Raw genomic sequence first — 16,420 nt, 5'->3', positions numbered from 1 at the left:
GTTTTTAAATGGCTGAATACCACAAATTACAATATTTTGTATATTTATTGTATGTTCTGTACAGTACGTATAAATTATTTTAGTTTACACTTAGTTTAAATAAAAGAATAACAGTTCCACGGTTCGAAGGGCTTCCACACTTTTATACAAATCGTGTTGCAATTGCCAATATTTTTGTATAGTCTGCACCTTTGGGCCGCGACATGTCGGTGAGCTTTTTCCTGAGCATCGTGGGAATAGGAACGTGTATCCTGGTGCCGAGGGGCGAGCCGTTCTCGTCGATCAGGACAATGTTGTTGCTGTCAAACTTGGGGACCAGCGGCTTCTGGTCCTGGTGGCAGCCGGTGAGGATGGCTTGCTTCTTCTGCCCCTTGATGGCCACCAGGACTTTGTCACCTGAAAGCCAAAACAAAGCCAGTGTAATAAGGTTGATAATCAATAGGAAAAATTACATGTACATATAAAGGAGTCCTGTGTAAATGAGTGTATTATGTTACCCATAATAATCTCAGCTTTGAAGTAGCTATTAGAAAGGTTTATTATGTTAATGAGGGGTTAATGTATATACTTATAGAAGTGAAGTTATAACAAGGTATTATTTGGCTGTGATAACAGATGAACAACCAAAGCAACAGAGTGGCAACCCAGGAATTGTAAAAGCCAGACCAAAGAGAATTAAGTCAAGAAATAGAATTAGAATATTTGCTGGAGCAGGATGGGGTACATTAACATCAAACAGCAAGAGCAGGAGGAGGAAAGAAGTGTCATGACTTTACACAAGAAGTTGGATCTACCAGACAAGTTACAGAGCAGTATGTCAATGTGACGTGCCAGCAAGAGTATGACACGTTTTTTTTTTTTTTTTATTTTTTTTTTATTTTTTACAACAAAGGAGACAGCTCAAGGGCACACACAAAAAAGGAAACAATAATAAAAAAATTAAAAAAAGCCCGCTACTCGCTGCTCCCTAGTCTAGTCAACTTTTCATTGCAACAGGTAAAGGTGGAAATTCAAATGTCTGAATCAGAGGCCATGAGTGCTCCAGTGTCAAGCAAGGCAAAGTATATAGACCACAAAGTAGAAGCACCAGAAATGATAATGGAACACTTGGACAAGAGTCACGTCACATATTGAGTAAACTGCAGAGGGTGTCCCAATGAGTCCACCAAGTTACTTGCTGAACAACAGGAATGAAGAGCTGCTTCTGTCTATTTGGTATTTTGTCTTCAAATGTAGACTATTGCACTGCACAATTAAAGGTTGAGCTTGAATACACTGCGTTTCCTGATTTATGGTTAAGGTATGCTTCTGCAGTCCACACAACCTGCACCACTTAGCTGTAGTCTGTTTCTGCCTATCATCACCATGACAGCACCATTCAAGGTGTGTGCCGTGTCTGACTGCATGCCACACACAACATGAGAACAAAAGTTAAGTTCCAGCAGGTGTGAAAGGGACTGCAGGAGGAGGAGGAGGAGGGGGGGGAGGTGTGTGTGTGTGTGTGTGTGTATGAGAAGCGAATCAACTTGTCATTTCCTTTCTTTTCTCATTACAAGTTGTGCAATTTATGTTAGATGAGTTCCAGCACTGATGAGGAGAGCCTGTGCATAAAAGGTGTAGGGTAGTATGCAAGAGGAGGAGGAAGTTGGACTCATGTGGTAGACGGCTATTAATTTCAGGAAAAGTGGTTCATTATATTCACAGTCACTTATTATTTTTCCCAAGAGAGGTTCTAATAGTAAGTTGTATGAGCGTACGGTATTTGTTGGTAAGCTCACAATTATACTGGAGGGTTGTCATTTCTATTTCATCTTAACATTGTATACATCATGTGCCTTTAGCTTGGTCCATACTTTGCATTATAGGTCTGGCTGGTCAATGTGTGGCTGGTCAGTGTGTTGTAAGAGTCCTACAGAGGTGGGCAGCAGTACCAAGATAACTCGACACGTACGTCACAACCTTTTAGATGAGAGTTCAGGCCTGCACCACATGAATCTACGTTACTGGTGCTTCTATTTCTTAGTGTATTTACCCTGGAACAAGGCGCCATCTGTTGTGTATAATCAAGTCATGGTTAAAATGGAGAAGGCTCATAACATTTGGGTGGATGACCATAACCACTGCAAGCTTCCACTCGCTATGAATACTGCCCGTGAGAAGAAAGCTAATGTCCCCTATATCTCTGCAGGTGAGTAATGAAGAAATATTCCAGAGTAGCATAAATTGAGAAAAAATGTTGTCATGGGTGGTGAAAGGTTTGGATAGATACAAAATTACTACGTGCGTGATTCAGTAAGGCTTCATAGTAATTTCCTGCAACAAATTTCTGCACATTCTCACTGAACTTCCTTACTCGGCCCATGACACTTTTTACGTATCTAAAACAAAACGCAGGAGAAGACTTGAAATTAATGTGTTTAGTCTCTGCAGTTCAATTGAAAATATAGTTGTGCTGCATATATTTTTGAACTCCCCTGAACCCCTCAGCATATATTTATACTAATGGTATATATGTACTACTGACCTTTATTTAGCATACCTCTTTGTTCTCTATCACTTTTACCCCCACACCATTTGATCTTTTGCATTGCCACTGATTTAGACAGGCCACAAAACCTTTACAAGACAATTACTGGTGTTGCATACAAAGGAAATAGTACAATAGTAAGAGATGGCCAAGTAATAGTAATACATTATGAATAATAATTGATGACAACTACAATAATAATAACAGTAAGACATATAAGAGATCAAAATTAATATTATTGGATAAAGAAATCCTCTCAGAGAACAAATGTCTGTTACTGATGCATGGAAATTTTACCTGTGGTCCCGATCCCCTTTTTGTTATAGATGTGTATGCACTTGGGCGGCCTTCCCTCCATCATGGCCGCCTTTCCCAGAGCACTGTTGTCAACCACACGCAGTCTTGTCTGCTTCTGTATCTCCTGCCGTGGTAGGCTGGTGTGCAGGCCTGCCACGGTGCCCACCCTCGGCCCTGCTGCCCACAGTCTTGCTGGCAAGGTGTTCATTTCACTGCTTCAGGTTGGCTGAAAATGCAGGTAAGAGGAAACATTCAATTCTTTCATAAAGATGCTAAAAGGTTCCTGGTACCAGGTAACTCATTTCTTTGATTATTAACAAACAAATGGAAAGAAGCAAGCTCAGCTCCACAATATTATGGAGTATGCAATTATTCATCTAATGTAGTTCAGCAATATCAACCACCACAAAGATCACAAGTGGACAAACCAGAACAAAACCAGGCAAGTTAACCCTTAGACAGTGGCAGTATTTGAAGAGTAGCTCCCCCAAAATGAATCGTCAATATATAGTCACTACCGACCTTAGGACCGTAGCATAAATATAGTTACGCCGCATAAGAGGTGTTTTAACTATCGTCTATATATTCTACCGCGGTCTGGAAGTGTTGTTATATTTCTACCATACAAAACTGACTGACTGAATTCTGGACTGTCTATATGGAGTTTCACCGCCATCTAAGGGTTAACCCAGTAGCAGTGACAGGCCAAATTTGTGGCTTTACCGTGTAACAGTGACGGGCCAAATTTGTGGCTTTACCGTGTAACAGCGATGGGCCAAATTTGTGCCTTGATATAACCCCGCCAAAAAATAGATGATACATAAACTGATCACAAATGCTTTTATATGTATTATGAAATGGTTTGTGAGAGTGGTGAATTTTTCTAATTTTTCTCGCTTAGAGAGACCATTAAGAAACATGATCCCCCTGCTATTGAGTTAATAGGTTTTCCTGCTGTGTAATCCTATTCTACCTCTCGTGTTAACTACTTCCAAAGGCTGAGAAGGAAATTAATCGGGTTTTCCAGAGTGTTTTCTTAAGGGTCACGGTACAGAAGAAGGGTCAAACTACCATCAGGGTCATAAAAGTACCCCGGGAAGTGCCTGAAACTCCTACGAAAACCAGAATAAAATCAGGCAAATTAATAGGTTTTCCAACTGTGTAATCCCATTCTACCTCTCGTGTTAACTATTTCTAAAGGCCGAAGAGAGAGAGAGAGAGAGAGAGAGAGAGAGAGAGAGAGAGAGAGAGAGAGAGAGAGAGAGAGAGAGAGAGAGAGAGACTGGCAATTATCGAAGTGAAGATTAAAGAAAAAGGAGATTAATGGGGTTTTCATGAGGGTTTCCTTCAGGGTCACGGTACAGAAGAAGGGTCAAACTACCACCAGGGTCATAAACGTACCCCGGGAAGTGCCTGAAACTCCTACGAAAACCCTGTCAATGCGAGTGTAGGCGGGGAAGCGTTCGAGAATATGGGTGCCAGTAGTTAGTCAGTAAGTCGATAAGTTAATTAGTTAGTTAGTGTTTTCAGGTCAAGCAGAAGGTTTTATACAAGACTCACCGGCAGCTAGCATGTAAACAAGACTCGACCTTGATCTTGATGGCACAGGCGGGGGGAGACTTCTCACAAATCAGTTTCCTTTGTAACGGCGGCATCTCCTTAGGGAAAAGAAACATATAAAATAGAAATAAAAAGGACAAGTGTAACAGTGGGAAATAAACATATGGACAGAAAAGGGAAATGCAAAAAGAAAAGACCAAATTAAGCTAAAGTGACGAAAATAATGGAAAATAAAATAGAAAAGGAAAAGTCACTGGAAGCAATTAAAGTGTAGGGCTATAGAGAAAACAGAGCTAAGGGCAGGGTGAAGTATATAAGTGTGCGTAGTGAAATATAAAGTATAAGTGTGAAGAAGAACCTTGGAGGACTAGAAGCGATACAAAACGGAACAGGTCAAAAGAAGAAGAAGAAGACAGATCAGTCCTTTTTTTTAAATCACGTCTATGCCTATAACACCGGTAGGCTTGCTTGAGGGGCCTGGTTGGTAGTCGGCCCCAGCCCGTCATGGCGCAGGCAAGTGTTTATAGTGGCGCCATCTTCTCTTGGCTCATGCTGCCCCCCGGAACTCCTTGATTCACTTGGACGGTTTCCTCTAGAGTTCGGTTTAATAGGTGGTCTTCAGGACAGCATGTGGGTAGTCTTAGGCCACTCGGCGGTGACTGAAAAATCCCAAGTGGCAGCGTGGGGACTCGAACCCGCGTCGTCCATCACGCGGTGAATGTGGAGCCTGCACGCTACCACTCAGCCACCGCCTACCCAAGTTTGTAACGGCAGCTACTGTGAAAAAGAAACAATTAAAAGCATACAGAGCAGACATTAGCCTACATACATAAAGCAAGATACTGTTTCCTACATCCCAGATTCTTTTAACCTCGCGGGTACAGGTGTTTCGAGGCTTACTAAATCAAACCGTCTATTCATGCGTGTGGCGAGGACATTGACATCTTGGAAAATTTCACATACCTTAGTAGCCACAGCAAGAAGAGCCCGAGGACCACCCTACGTCATATGAGCAGCGCGGGACCGGTAGCAGCGGGGATCATGGTTCTTAATGGTCCCTCTAAGCGAGAAAAATGAGAAAAAATCATCACTCATACAAACCATTTAATAATGTATATCAAAGCATTTGTGATCGGTTTATGTATCATCTATTTTGGGGGGTTTAAATCATGGCACAAATTAGGCCCGTCGCTGCTACACGGTAAAGCCACAAATTTGGCCCGTCGCTGCTACACGGTAAAGCCACAAATTTGGCCCGTCGCTGCTCCACGGTAAGCCACAAATTTGGCCCGTCGCTGCTACACGGTAAAGCCACAAATTTGGCCCGTCGCTGCTCCACGGTAAAGCCACAAATTTGGCCCGTCGCTGCTACACGGTAATGCCAAAAATTTGGCCCGGCGCTGCTCAACGGTAAGCCACAAAGTTGGCCCGTCGCTGATACACGGTAACGCCACAAATTTGGCCCGTCGCTGCTCCACGGTAAGCCACAAATTTGGCCCGTCGCTGCTCCACGGTAAGCCACAAATTTGGCCCGTCGCTGCTACACGGTAAAGCCACAAATTTGGCCCGTGGCTGCTACACGGTAAAGCCACAAATTTGGCCCGTCGCTGCTACACGGTAAAGCCACAAATTTGGCCCGTCGCTGCTACACGGTAAAGCCACAAATTTGGCCCGTCGCTTCTACACGGTAAAGCCACAAATTTGGCCCGTCGCTGCTACACGGTAAAGCCACAAATTTGGCCCGTCGCTTCTACACGGTAAAGCCACAAATTTGGCCCGTCGCTGCTACACGGTAAAGCCACAAACTTGGCCCGTCGCTGCTACACGGTAAAGCCACAAATCTGGCCCGTCGCTTCTACACGGTAAAGCCACAAATTTGGCCCGTCGCTTCTACACGGTAAAGCCACAAATTTGGCCCGTCGCTGCTACACGGTAAAGCCACAAATCTGGCCCGTCGCTGCCACCGGATTAAGAAAAGCGGTGTTATGGCGTTGTCGATACCTATGCGGAAGGAAAAAGATTCGGAGCTTCAAGTCCTTTGTGCTCCCTGTCTTACTCTTTGGCTGTGAGACATGAACACCTAATAGTGACTTCGAGAGGCGGATTATTGACCTTGGTAATAAGTGCCCTCGCATAATCATTGGATATCGTTGGAATGAATGTGTCAAACCGATTACACTGTCAGACTGACCGGAGGGCTATTTCCTACGTAGTCCGTGAACGCCAACTCCGGCTATACGGGCATATATGGCACGCTACCCAGAAGCCGACCCTGCTCACTGGGTTGTTTCTGTAATGTTACCTGACAACCCCGAGTGGAGGAGGCCAAGGAGACGCCCACAGAGTTCGTGGATTAAGCAAGCCGATAGGTCCTGGTGTGAATAATCGAAAAAAAAAAGAACTCAAAAACGGATTTATTCTCTTCTACTTAATTTCATATAATTTTTGTCTCATAATATCACTTAATTAATTTGCTTACTACTGCAGTTTTAGCTGACTTTAATGCATGATTTACTTTATTATTATTATTATTATTATTATTATTATTATTATTATTATTATTATTATTATTATTATTATTATTATTATTATTATTATTATTATTATTATTATTATTATTATTATTATTATTGTCATCGTTATTATTATATCTTCTCATTATACCTTATCATTATTATTACTAAAATTAGATTCGTTTTCACCGGAGACTTTTCTGTTTGAGAGAGAGAGAGAGAGAGAGAGAGAGAGAGAGAGAGAGAGAGAGAGAGAGAGAGAGAGAGAGAGAGAGAGAGAGAGAGAGAGAGAGAGAGAGAGAGAGAGAGAGAGAGAGAGAGAGAAACTGGCAATTATCGAAGTGAAGATAAAAGACTCACTGAAGCTTGCCTGCAGCTCTTCCGCCTCCTCCTCCTCCTCCTCCTCCTCCTCTTTCTTCTTCGCTGAGACGTGAGCTTACCAAGAGGCTGCAATGGTGAGTGAGGCTGGTGATAGTAGTAGTAGTAGTAGTAGTAGTAGTAGTAATTGTAGTAGTAGGAGCAGTAGTAGGAGGAGGAGAAGGGGGAGGTGGAGGAAAGAAATAAGAGAAGGGAGGAGAGTGAAATGGGAATAGGAAGATGAGAAGGAGGGGGAGGTAAAGAGAAAAGTAAAAAAGAGAGGAGAAAAGAAAGGAGGTGAAGAGACTGGTAAGGAAGAAAGGGAAGAAGATGGGGAGAAGAAATGAAGAGGGGAAGAAGAGAGGGTAAAGGGGGGAGAAACGAAGGAGGAGGGGGGTGAGAATGATATGAGAGGACGCGGAAGGAAGAAAGAAGAGAAGGGGAGGGAGGAGAAATGACGAAACGGCAGAGAAGGAAAGAAAGAAAATCAAAGAACGGAGGAATGGAGAAGGAAGGGAGGAGGAGAGACTCAGAGATACGAGAAAGGAGAGAAGAGGAACAGAAAGAAGAAAGGGAGTGAAAAAAGGAAGGAAGAGGGAGAGAAGGGAGAAGGAACTTAGAGGAGATAAGAGAAAGAGGATAACAAGATTAAAAGAAGGGAGGAAAGAGAAATACTGAAAGGAGGGAGAAATGAGGAGGGAAGGGAGAAGAGGGTCAATTGGAAAGGGAGATTGAAGAGGAGGAAAATGAGAAGGGGAGGTTATTTAGAAGATGGTTAGGAAAAAAAGAAAAGTAGCAAAAGATAGGAGAGAAGAAGGGAGAAGGAAGTCAAATGGAAAGAAGGAAAGAGGATGAGAAAGGAAAAGAAGAGGGAAGGGCGTGAAAAGGTGGTTTAGAAGATGGGAATGGAGGAAGGAGCGAAAGAAGGGAGAGAAGAAGAAAAAGGGAGAGGGAGGGAGAAAAAAGGAGAAGGGAGAAGCATAGATGGTGTCGATGCGTTTCTGTTGTCTCCCTGAGGGGCTTCCTGTATACCCCCCCCCTCTCTCTCTCTCTCTCTCTCTCTCTCTCTCTCTCTCTCTCTCTCTCTTCCTTTCTTCACGCCCTCCCGCTGGCAACCCTCGACCCCCTCCTGTGTCTTCCTCCTCCTCCTCCTCCTCCTCCTCTTCTTCCTCCTCCTCCTCCAGGCACTTCCTCTCCAAGTGTGTGAAGAGACAGTATCGAAACGAGTCTTATTTTATCAATTAACTACTGAACAATCCTTTTAGAGAGAGAGAGAGAGAGAGAGAGAGAGAGAGAGAGAGAGAGAGAGAGAGAGAGAGAGAGAGAGAGAGAGAGAGAGAGAGAGCCCCCCCTCTCCCCCCTCCCCCCCTCTCACCCCCCTCCTCCCCTCCGCCCCCCCGCCGCGAGAAGCCATCACGCTCTGGAAATAAAGCCACAAAGGAGGTGACAATTTTCCCGCGAGAGGGCGCGAGGCCGGGAGTTTTTTATTGGCTGAAAATATGGTCGCGGGAGACACTTTATTTTTGTATTATTTTATCTGTTTATTTATCGACGAATGGGGGAGGAGGAGGGGAGGGTTGAGAGAGAGAGAGAGAGAGAGAGAGAGACTGTATAGAAACTGTTAAAATGGTTTGAATGGTTATCTGTGAGTGAGTGAGTGCCCATTCTCTCTCTCTCTCTCTCTCTCTCTCTCTCTCTCTCTCTCTCTTCTGCTTATTATCACCATTTTCTTATTTCCTCTTCGCCAGAAACACACACACACACACACACACACACACACACACACACACACACACACACACTTTGTCTCCGTAATCAGATTTTAATTATTGGATTTTAATATACTGTATATAATATCAAAAACATACATACATTTACATAACTCTCTCTCTCTCTCTCTCTCTCCCCATCCTTTTCTCTTTCCTGTTTAAAATTATTACCCCTCCATATTGCACCGTATATTTATTTATTTATACTTATTCTCATATTTATTCAATTTTCTTATCTCGTGTCTGCTTCTATTTAAATTTTGCTTTCGGTTCCTGTAATACTTCGGTTTTCAGGTTTATCTTTTCGGCCGCAACTTTCTCTCTCTCTCTCTTCTTTCCTCTCTTTCTAAATCTCTCTCCATGTTTATAATAAGAGAGTTTACCTTCCCCATATTCCCCTCAACGCACAAATCCCACCCTTTTTTAATCGTTTCTATAAATTATTGGAATTGGATATTACATTCGCTTCGGCCACGTATATATGCTCAACTCTCTTCATTTTAGCCATGGAAGTAAGCCCCTCCTTCTCTTCATCCTCTTCCCTATACAGCCTGCATATCATTGTCTGGTCCACGAACAAGCCACGCCCCTTCTCTGTAAGTCAGTGTGCATGTAATACGAAAAAGACGGAGGAGAGAAGAAAGGGAGAAGGGAAAGGAGAAAAAGGGAGTGAAAGGGAGAAACACTTGAACAACTTGAAACACTTTAATATGCTTAAATACATAATTGAAAAGTTTTTGTATTAATTATTTACATAAGCATCCCATAGTTGGTGTCGATGCACTCCAATGTCTTTTGATTCTGCTGATAAATAGAAGGACAATCGTACCTGCTCCAACTTATCGTTAACTTATACTAGATTAAGAAGCCCCTTTAACCTGGTACCTGCGGGGATCATGATTTAAAGGCCCCTCTTAGCGAGAATAGTGAGAAAAAATCATCACTCACGCACACCATTTCATTATGTATATCAACGCATTTGTAATCGGTTTATGCATCATCTATTTTTGGGGGTTTATATCATGGCACAAATTTGGCCCGTCGCTGCAACACGGTAAAGCCACAAATTTGGCCCGTCGCTGCAACACGGTAAAGCCACAAATTTGGCCCGTCGCTGCAACACGGTAAAGCCACAAATTTGGCCCGTCGCTGCTACACGGTAAAGCCACAAATTTGGCCCGTCGCTGCTACACGGTAAAGCCACAAATTTGGCCCGTCGATGCTACACGGTAAAGCCACAAACTTGGCCCGTCGATGCTACACGGTAAAGCCACAAACTTGGCCCGTCGATGCTACACGGTAAAGCCACAAACTTGGCCCGTCGATGCTACACGGTAAAGCCACAAATTTGGCCCGTCGCTGCTACACGGTAAAGCCACAAATTTGGCCCGTCGCTGCTAACAGGTTAATATATTTTCGACTCCAGAGGGAAAAAAATTGAAAAGATATATTTTTTTTTAAACAACACGTTATAATTGATTAGAAATTTCGATATGTTTGTAAAATATAGTGTCAATGAATTGTCGATAAAGCAAACCCTCAGTTCATGAAGATACGAAAAGTTGCTTAAAAGTAAAGAAACGAAGCTGTGTGTTGTTGATGTATACTCACTTTTTCGTCTTCGTAGAACTTCGGCCCGACAGATCAAGAGCACTGAACCCAAAGAAATACTAAATGTCATCTCCGTTAAAACACTTGATATCTTTCTTGAGAGATTCACATGATGTTAAGATTCACATAATATTGAGATTCACATATTAAGAAGGGATCGAGCACCATTATCTACTCTCAAAGAAATTATAAAAGGGGCGAAACCTCCTGTTCTCAAAGCTCAGACATATCTAACGAGTGAATGAATAGGTTTTAATAGGAGGTGGAGGCTGGGAAAGGGTGACTATAGTTTTTGGTTGCTACTACTACTACTACTACTACTACTACTACTACTACTACTACTACTACTACTACTATTACTACTACTACTACTACTACTACTACTACTATCACCCCAACCTTTATCACTTTCCCTCCTTCCCTCCCTTCCTCCCCCTTCCCTCCCTTCCACCCCCTTCCCTCCCTTCCTCCCCCCTTCCCTCATACCGCGACCCCTTCTCCCTCCACTTCCTTTTCTACTTCCCTTTATGCCTCCTCTCCCTCTCCCCCCTTTTCTCCCTCCTCCCTCTCTCCCTCCATAAAATTTTCTCCAATCGCGTCTCCCTTGAACCGGACATCGGGTGGAGGAAAGGAGGAGGAGGTGGAGGAGGAGGGGGAGAAGGAGGAGGAGGACGTGGAGATAACTTTGTTTTTCCTCCACTGAGAGAGAGGAGGAGGAGGAGGAGGAGGAAAAGTATGGCCATTTCCTCCAAGCGAAAGGTAGCGAGAGAGAGAGAGAGAGAGAGAGAGAGAGAGAGAGAGAGAGAGAGAGAGAGAGAGAGAGAGAGAGAGAGGTGGAAGAAAATGAATGAACTGACAAGATTGATCAAACCAAGTGAGTAATGGAGGAAGAGGGAGGAGGAGGAGGAGGAGGAGGAGGAGGAGGAGGAGGAAGAAGAAGAGTTGATAAAAGAAAATAAGTAGGTGACCGAGAAAGAAGACTAGAGATGATGGAGGTGAAGAAGAAGAAGAAGAAGAAGAAAATTAGGAGGAGGAGGAGGAGGAGGAGGAGGAGGAGGAGGAGGAGCCAGAGCAAATTGAAAACATTAATTATTTTATTCATATCACCAAGTGTGTGTGTGTGTGTGTGTGTGTGTGTGTGTGTGTGTGTGTGTGTGTGTGTGGCAAAGGTTGATGGTTAATGGATTGTATATACTTACATAAAACTCTCTCTCTCTCTCTCTCTCTCTCTCTCTCTCTCTCTCTCTCTCTCTCTCTCTCTCCTGGACATTGGTCAAGGGAGATAATGCGCTATGCACCATTACCCTCCCTCTCCCTCCTCTCCCTTCCTCTCTCCCTCCCTCCTCTCCCTCCCTCTGTTCATCTCTCCCCGTCTCTTCTCCCTCCCTCCCGTCATCTCTCCCTCTCCCTCCCTTCCCTCCCTCCCTCCGTCAGAGCTCCTACATTACACTGATTTAAGACGTTGGGAGGGAGGGAGGGAGAGAGAGAGAGGGAGGGAGAGAGGGAGGGAGAGAAAGGGAGGGGGAGGAGGGGGGAGTAAGGGTCGTTTCGCAGTGATAAGTTAGCTGCCATCACCCCCTCCCCCCCCCCCTTCTCTCTCTCTCTCTCTCTCTCTCTCTCTCTCTCTCTCTCTCTCTCTCTCTCTCTCTCTCTCACTCTCTCTCTCTCAGATTATCATTTTGTGAGAGAGAGAGAGAGAGAGAGAGAGAGAGAGAGAGAGAGAGAGAGAGAGAGAGAGAGAGAGAGAGAGAGAGAGAGAGAGAGAGAGAGAGAGAGAGAGAGAGAGAGAGAGAGATGCTAATGACAGTACTGATAATAATAATAATAAGAAGAAGAAAAAGAAGAAGAAGAATCATTTGACTTATCATATTATCGTCATTATTATTATTATTATTATTATTATTATTATTATTATTATTATTATTATTATTATTATTATTATTATTATTATTATTATTATTATTAATCTTTCATTATTCATTCAATCTTTTTTTCTTTTTTTCCGTCTAGCGCCTCAGCCTCAGAGAGAGAGAGAGAGAGAGAGAGAGAGAGAGAGAAGGTCCAGCACCTGAAGTCCGGACTGATGCTCAGGGTAACCGTGCCTCTCTCTCTCTCTCTCTCTCTGGCTCGTCATATACTCCCATTTCTATTTTATTTCCTCTCTTTCTTCATTTTTTCTTTTTTTTCTCTATTTTCTTCCATTTTTTCTTCTCTCCCTTCCCTCCTTCTCTTCTCTCCCTCCTTTCTTCCGTATTAACTTCCTGTCTGTTTTCCTCCTTCTGTTATCTCCCTTTTTTTCCTCTTTCACTTTTCTCCTTTTTTCTCCTCTTTTTTTTCCCCTTTTTTCCTTCCTCGCCTGTTCCTTTCTCCTCTTATTTTCTATCTCCACTCACCTTCGTTTCTTTCCTCCTCCTTTTCCTCCTCATTTTTTCCCTCCTGTTTCTCTCCTTCCCTTTTTTCCTTCATTATTGTCTTACCTTCCTCCTTTCTTTTCTCCTTTTTCTCCTTTTATTTCTCTTTTTCTTTATTTTTCCTTCCCCCTTTTTTCTTTTCCTCCCTCTTTTTCCTCTCCTCTTTCTTTTCCTATCTTTCCTTATTTCTCTTTCCCTTCTTCGCGTCATCTTTTTTTTCCCTCTCTCCTCCCCTCCTACCATCTCTTCTTCCGTTCCCTTCCTCCTCCTCCTCCTCCTCCTCCTCCTCACCGTTTTTCCGGCAGTGTAGGGTCAGAGGCTGGTTTTATGTGTGTGTGTGTGTGTGTGTGTGTGTGTGTGTGTGTGTGTGTGTGTGTGTGTGTGTGTGTGTTTGAAAGAGAGAAACCACTATTTTTACTATATACACTACTACTACTACTACTACTACTACTACTACGACTACTGCTACTACTACTACTACTACTACTACTACTACTACTACTACTACTACTACTACTACTACTACTACTACTACTACTACTACTACTACTACTACTACTACTATAACTACCCATATTAATGACAGTCCTCCTCTCCCCTCTTCACTCCCTTCCTCCCTCTCTTCCTGCATTCCTTCCTGTCTGCCTCTCTCTCCCTCTCTCTCCCCTTCGCCTCTTCTCCCCTCCTTCCCTCCCCCCCCTCCCTCCTTCCCATTAAATAGCTGGTGTCATTAATTACCAATAACGCGTCCCCATCCGTCACCAGAGCCGTCACGAAGCCCGGAACCCGTCCAGCCATAGTCAGCCAGTCAGCCAAATAGTCAACTGTTGTTAGTCATCCATGCAGAGATTCGGTCAGCTATAGTCAAGCATCCAGTCAGCCATACGGTCAGCCATATAGTTAGCCATAGTTTGTCAGCCATAATCAGCCATAGTCGGCCAATCAGTCATACTCAGTTAATCATAGTCAGTCGGACATATAGAATCCAGTTATTCAGTCAGTAAGTCATGCAGTCAGTCATCCATTCAGCCATATAGTCAGTCAGCCATTCAGTGTCATTCAATCAGCCATCTAATTAAGCATTCAGCCACTCAGCCATACAGTCAGTCCTTTAATCAGCCATACATTCATCCAGTTAGCCATACAGTCACTTAATCAGTTAGCCAGTCAGCCATACAAAGTCATCCAGTCACACATTCAATTATCAGCCATACAGTCATATAGTCAATCTAATTACCCATACAGCCAGTCAGCCAGTCAGCTATACAATTATATACCTACCTAGTCAACCATTCAGCCATACAGCCAGTCAGTCAGTCAGCCGGTCAGTTAATTAGACACCACTCAGTCAGTCAGTTAAGTTAGTCAGCCAGTCAATCATCCAGTCAGTTAGCCAGTCATTTAGTCAGCCAGTTAGTCAGTAAGTCAGTTAGTCAGCTAGTCAGTCAGTCATTCAGTCAGACAGTAAATTAGTTAGTCAGCCAGTCAGTCATTCAGTCGTAAGTCTAACCATATATACAGCCAGTCAGTCTATTTAGCCAGTCAGACAGCCACTCATCCACTCACCCATTCTCCCGTCTCCTTAGCCAGTCAGCCATTCCCAGGGTTCGGTTCCCTTCTCTGTCTTGTTAATATTCATAAGCCGGGCTGGTTAATGGTCTCTCGAGGATGCTGTTGGAATTTAATGATTTATCTCCTTAATATCATTCCAGCATCCCTTATTTTTCAGTATATGTCTCCCTGCCTTTGTATGTCTGTATGTCCCTCTGTCTGTGTCTATGTCTGTGTCTGTTCGTGTCTTTGAGTGTCTTTCTCTGTCTCTTATTTCTGTCTATCTGTCTGATTGTCTGTGTGTCTGTGTGCCTGTCTGTCTGTCTGTGTCTGTCTGTTACCATCAATTTTTAACCAACATCAATAACTCCAACATCACAACCACCACCACCACTACTACTACTACTGCTACTACTACTACTACTACTACTACTACTACTACTACTACTACTACTACTAATTATCATCATCATCATCATTCTTTTCCAAATCCTCGATATAATAATTTCTTCTGTTTTATTTTTCAATTTCTTGTTCTTATTCTTGTTCATGTTCTCGTTTATTTTGTTTTATTCTTTATTATTATTATTATTATTATTATTATTATTATTATTATTATTATTATTATTATTATTATTATTATTATTATTATTATTATTATTATTATTATTATTATTATTATTATTATTATTATTATTATTATTATTACCTTTATTTTCATTCTCTTCCTCCCCCTTCTTCTCTTCTTTCTTCTCTCCCATCTCCTCCTCCTCCTCCTCCTCCTCCTCCTCCTCCTCCTCCTCCAGTTCACCACAAAAGGAGGAGGAAGAAGCTCACAAAGGCGTGTTTCTCTCTCTCTCTCTCTCTCTCTCTCTCTCTCTCTCTCTCTCTCTCTCTCTCTCAGCGTCGCCAATTAACTGTTATGCTAATTAAGGAGACAAAGAAGGGACGTTTTATGTGGCTGGTGGAAGAGGAGGAGGAGGAGGAGGAGGAGGAGGAGGAGGAGGAGGAGGAGGAAGAAGAAGAAGCGAGCGTTTAGGAGAAGGAAAGTATGGATGGGAAGAAAAATATAGTAGTAGTAGTAGTAGTAGTAGTAGTAGTAGTAGTAGTAGGAAGAAAAGGGAATAGGGAGAGAAAATAAATAAATAGATAAACAGAAAGGAAGAGAGAGATAAGAGAGATAGAGTGAGGGCGTAATGATTCTCTCTCTCTCTCTCTCTCTCTCTCTCTCTCTCTCTCTCTCTCTCTCTCCGAAATCAATGACAGTTTTTCTTTCAAGACTTTCTTTTGAACTTCATTGAATGCTATCTTGCTGTCTTCTTCTTCTTCTTCTTCTTCTTCTTCTTCTTCTTCTTCTTCTTCTTCTTTCTCATCTTCCTATTTTTCCTTTCCCAATTTACTTTTTTTTTGCTTTATTCTTCCTCTTCCTTCCTTCATTTTAATTCCTTTCCTCTTCTTTCATTCTTATTTTCCCCATTTACTATTTATATCGTTTGATCCTCTTTATATTTGGTGTTAACTAGAAGAAGAACGGGGGGAGAGGGAGGATGAGAAGAAGGGAGAAGAGAGATAAGAAAAGAAGATAAGATAAGGGAGGAGAAGAGAGAGAGACAGAGGAGGAGATAGAAAAAAGGAGGAAAAGGGGAAGAAGATAAACGAGAATGAAGTTGAGGAGGAAGAGAGGGAAGGGTATGGAAGAGAGGAGAAGAGAAGAGATGGAAGGAAGAAAAGAAGGTGAGATGAGGAGAGAAGTAGAGAAGGAGGAAAATGGAGAGAAGAAGAGAGAATGAGGATGAAAAGGAAGAAGATTTGGGTGGATGAGGA

General features: G+C 42.8%; 1 protein-coding gene across 1 annotated transcript; it reads right to left on the bottom strand.

The window, feature by feature from the left end:
• Positions 1 to 31: 31 nt before the first annotated feature.
• LOC127009482 (39S ribosomal protein L14, mitochondrial-like) lies at positions 32 to 4,503 on the bottom strand. Its single transcript, XM_050882586.1, has 3 exons — positions 4,385 to 4,503; positions 2,825 to 3,050; positions 32 to 396 (listed from the first exon to the last, which is right to left on the bottom strand). The coding sequence occupies exons 2-3, from the start codon at positions 3,030 to 3,032 to the stop codon at positions 143 to 145; spliced, it is 462 nt and encodes a 153-aa protein (XP_050738543.1). The 5' UTR covers positions 3,033 to 3,050; positions 4,385 to 4,503; the 3' UTR covers positions 32 to 142.
• Positions 4,504 to 16,420: the final 11,917 nt, after the last annotated feature.

This window comes from Eriocheir sinensis, chromosome 41, assembly GCF_024679095.1.
Source record: "Eriocheir sinensis breed Jianghai 21 chromosome 41, ASM2467909v1, whole genome shotgun sequence".
Classification (NCBI taxonomy): domain Eukaryota; kingdom Metazoa; phylum Arthropoda; class Malacostraca; order Decapoda; family Varunidae; genus Eriocheir; species Eriocheir sinensis.
The sequence above is the reverse complement of the archived record's forward strand: the minus strand, read 5'-3'. Positions and strand labels throughout refer to the sequence as shown.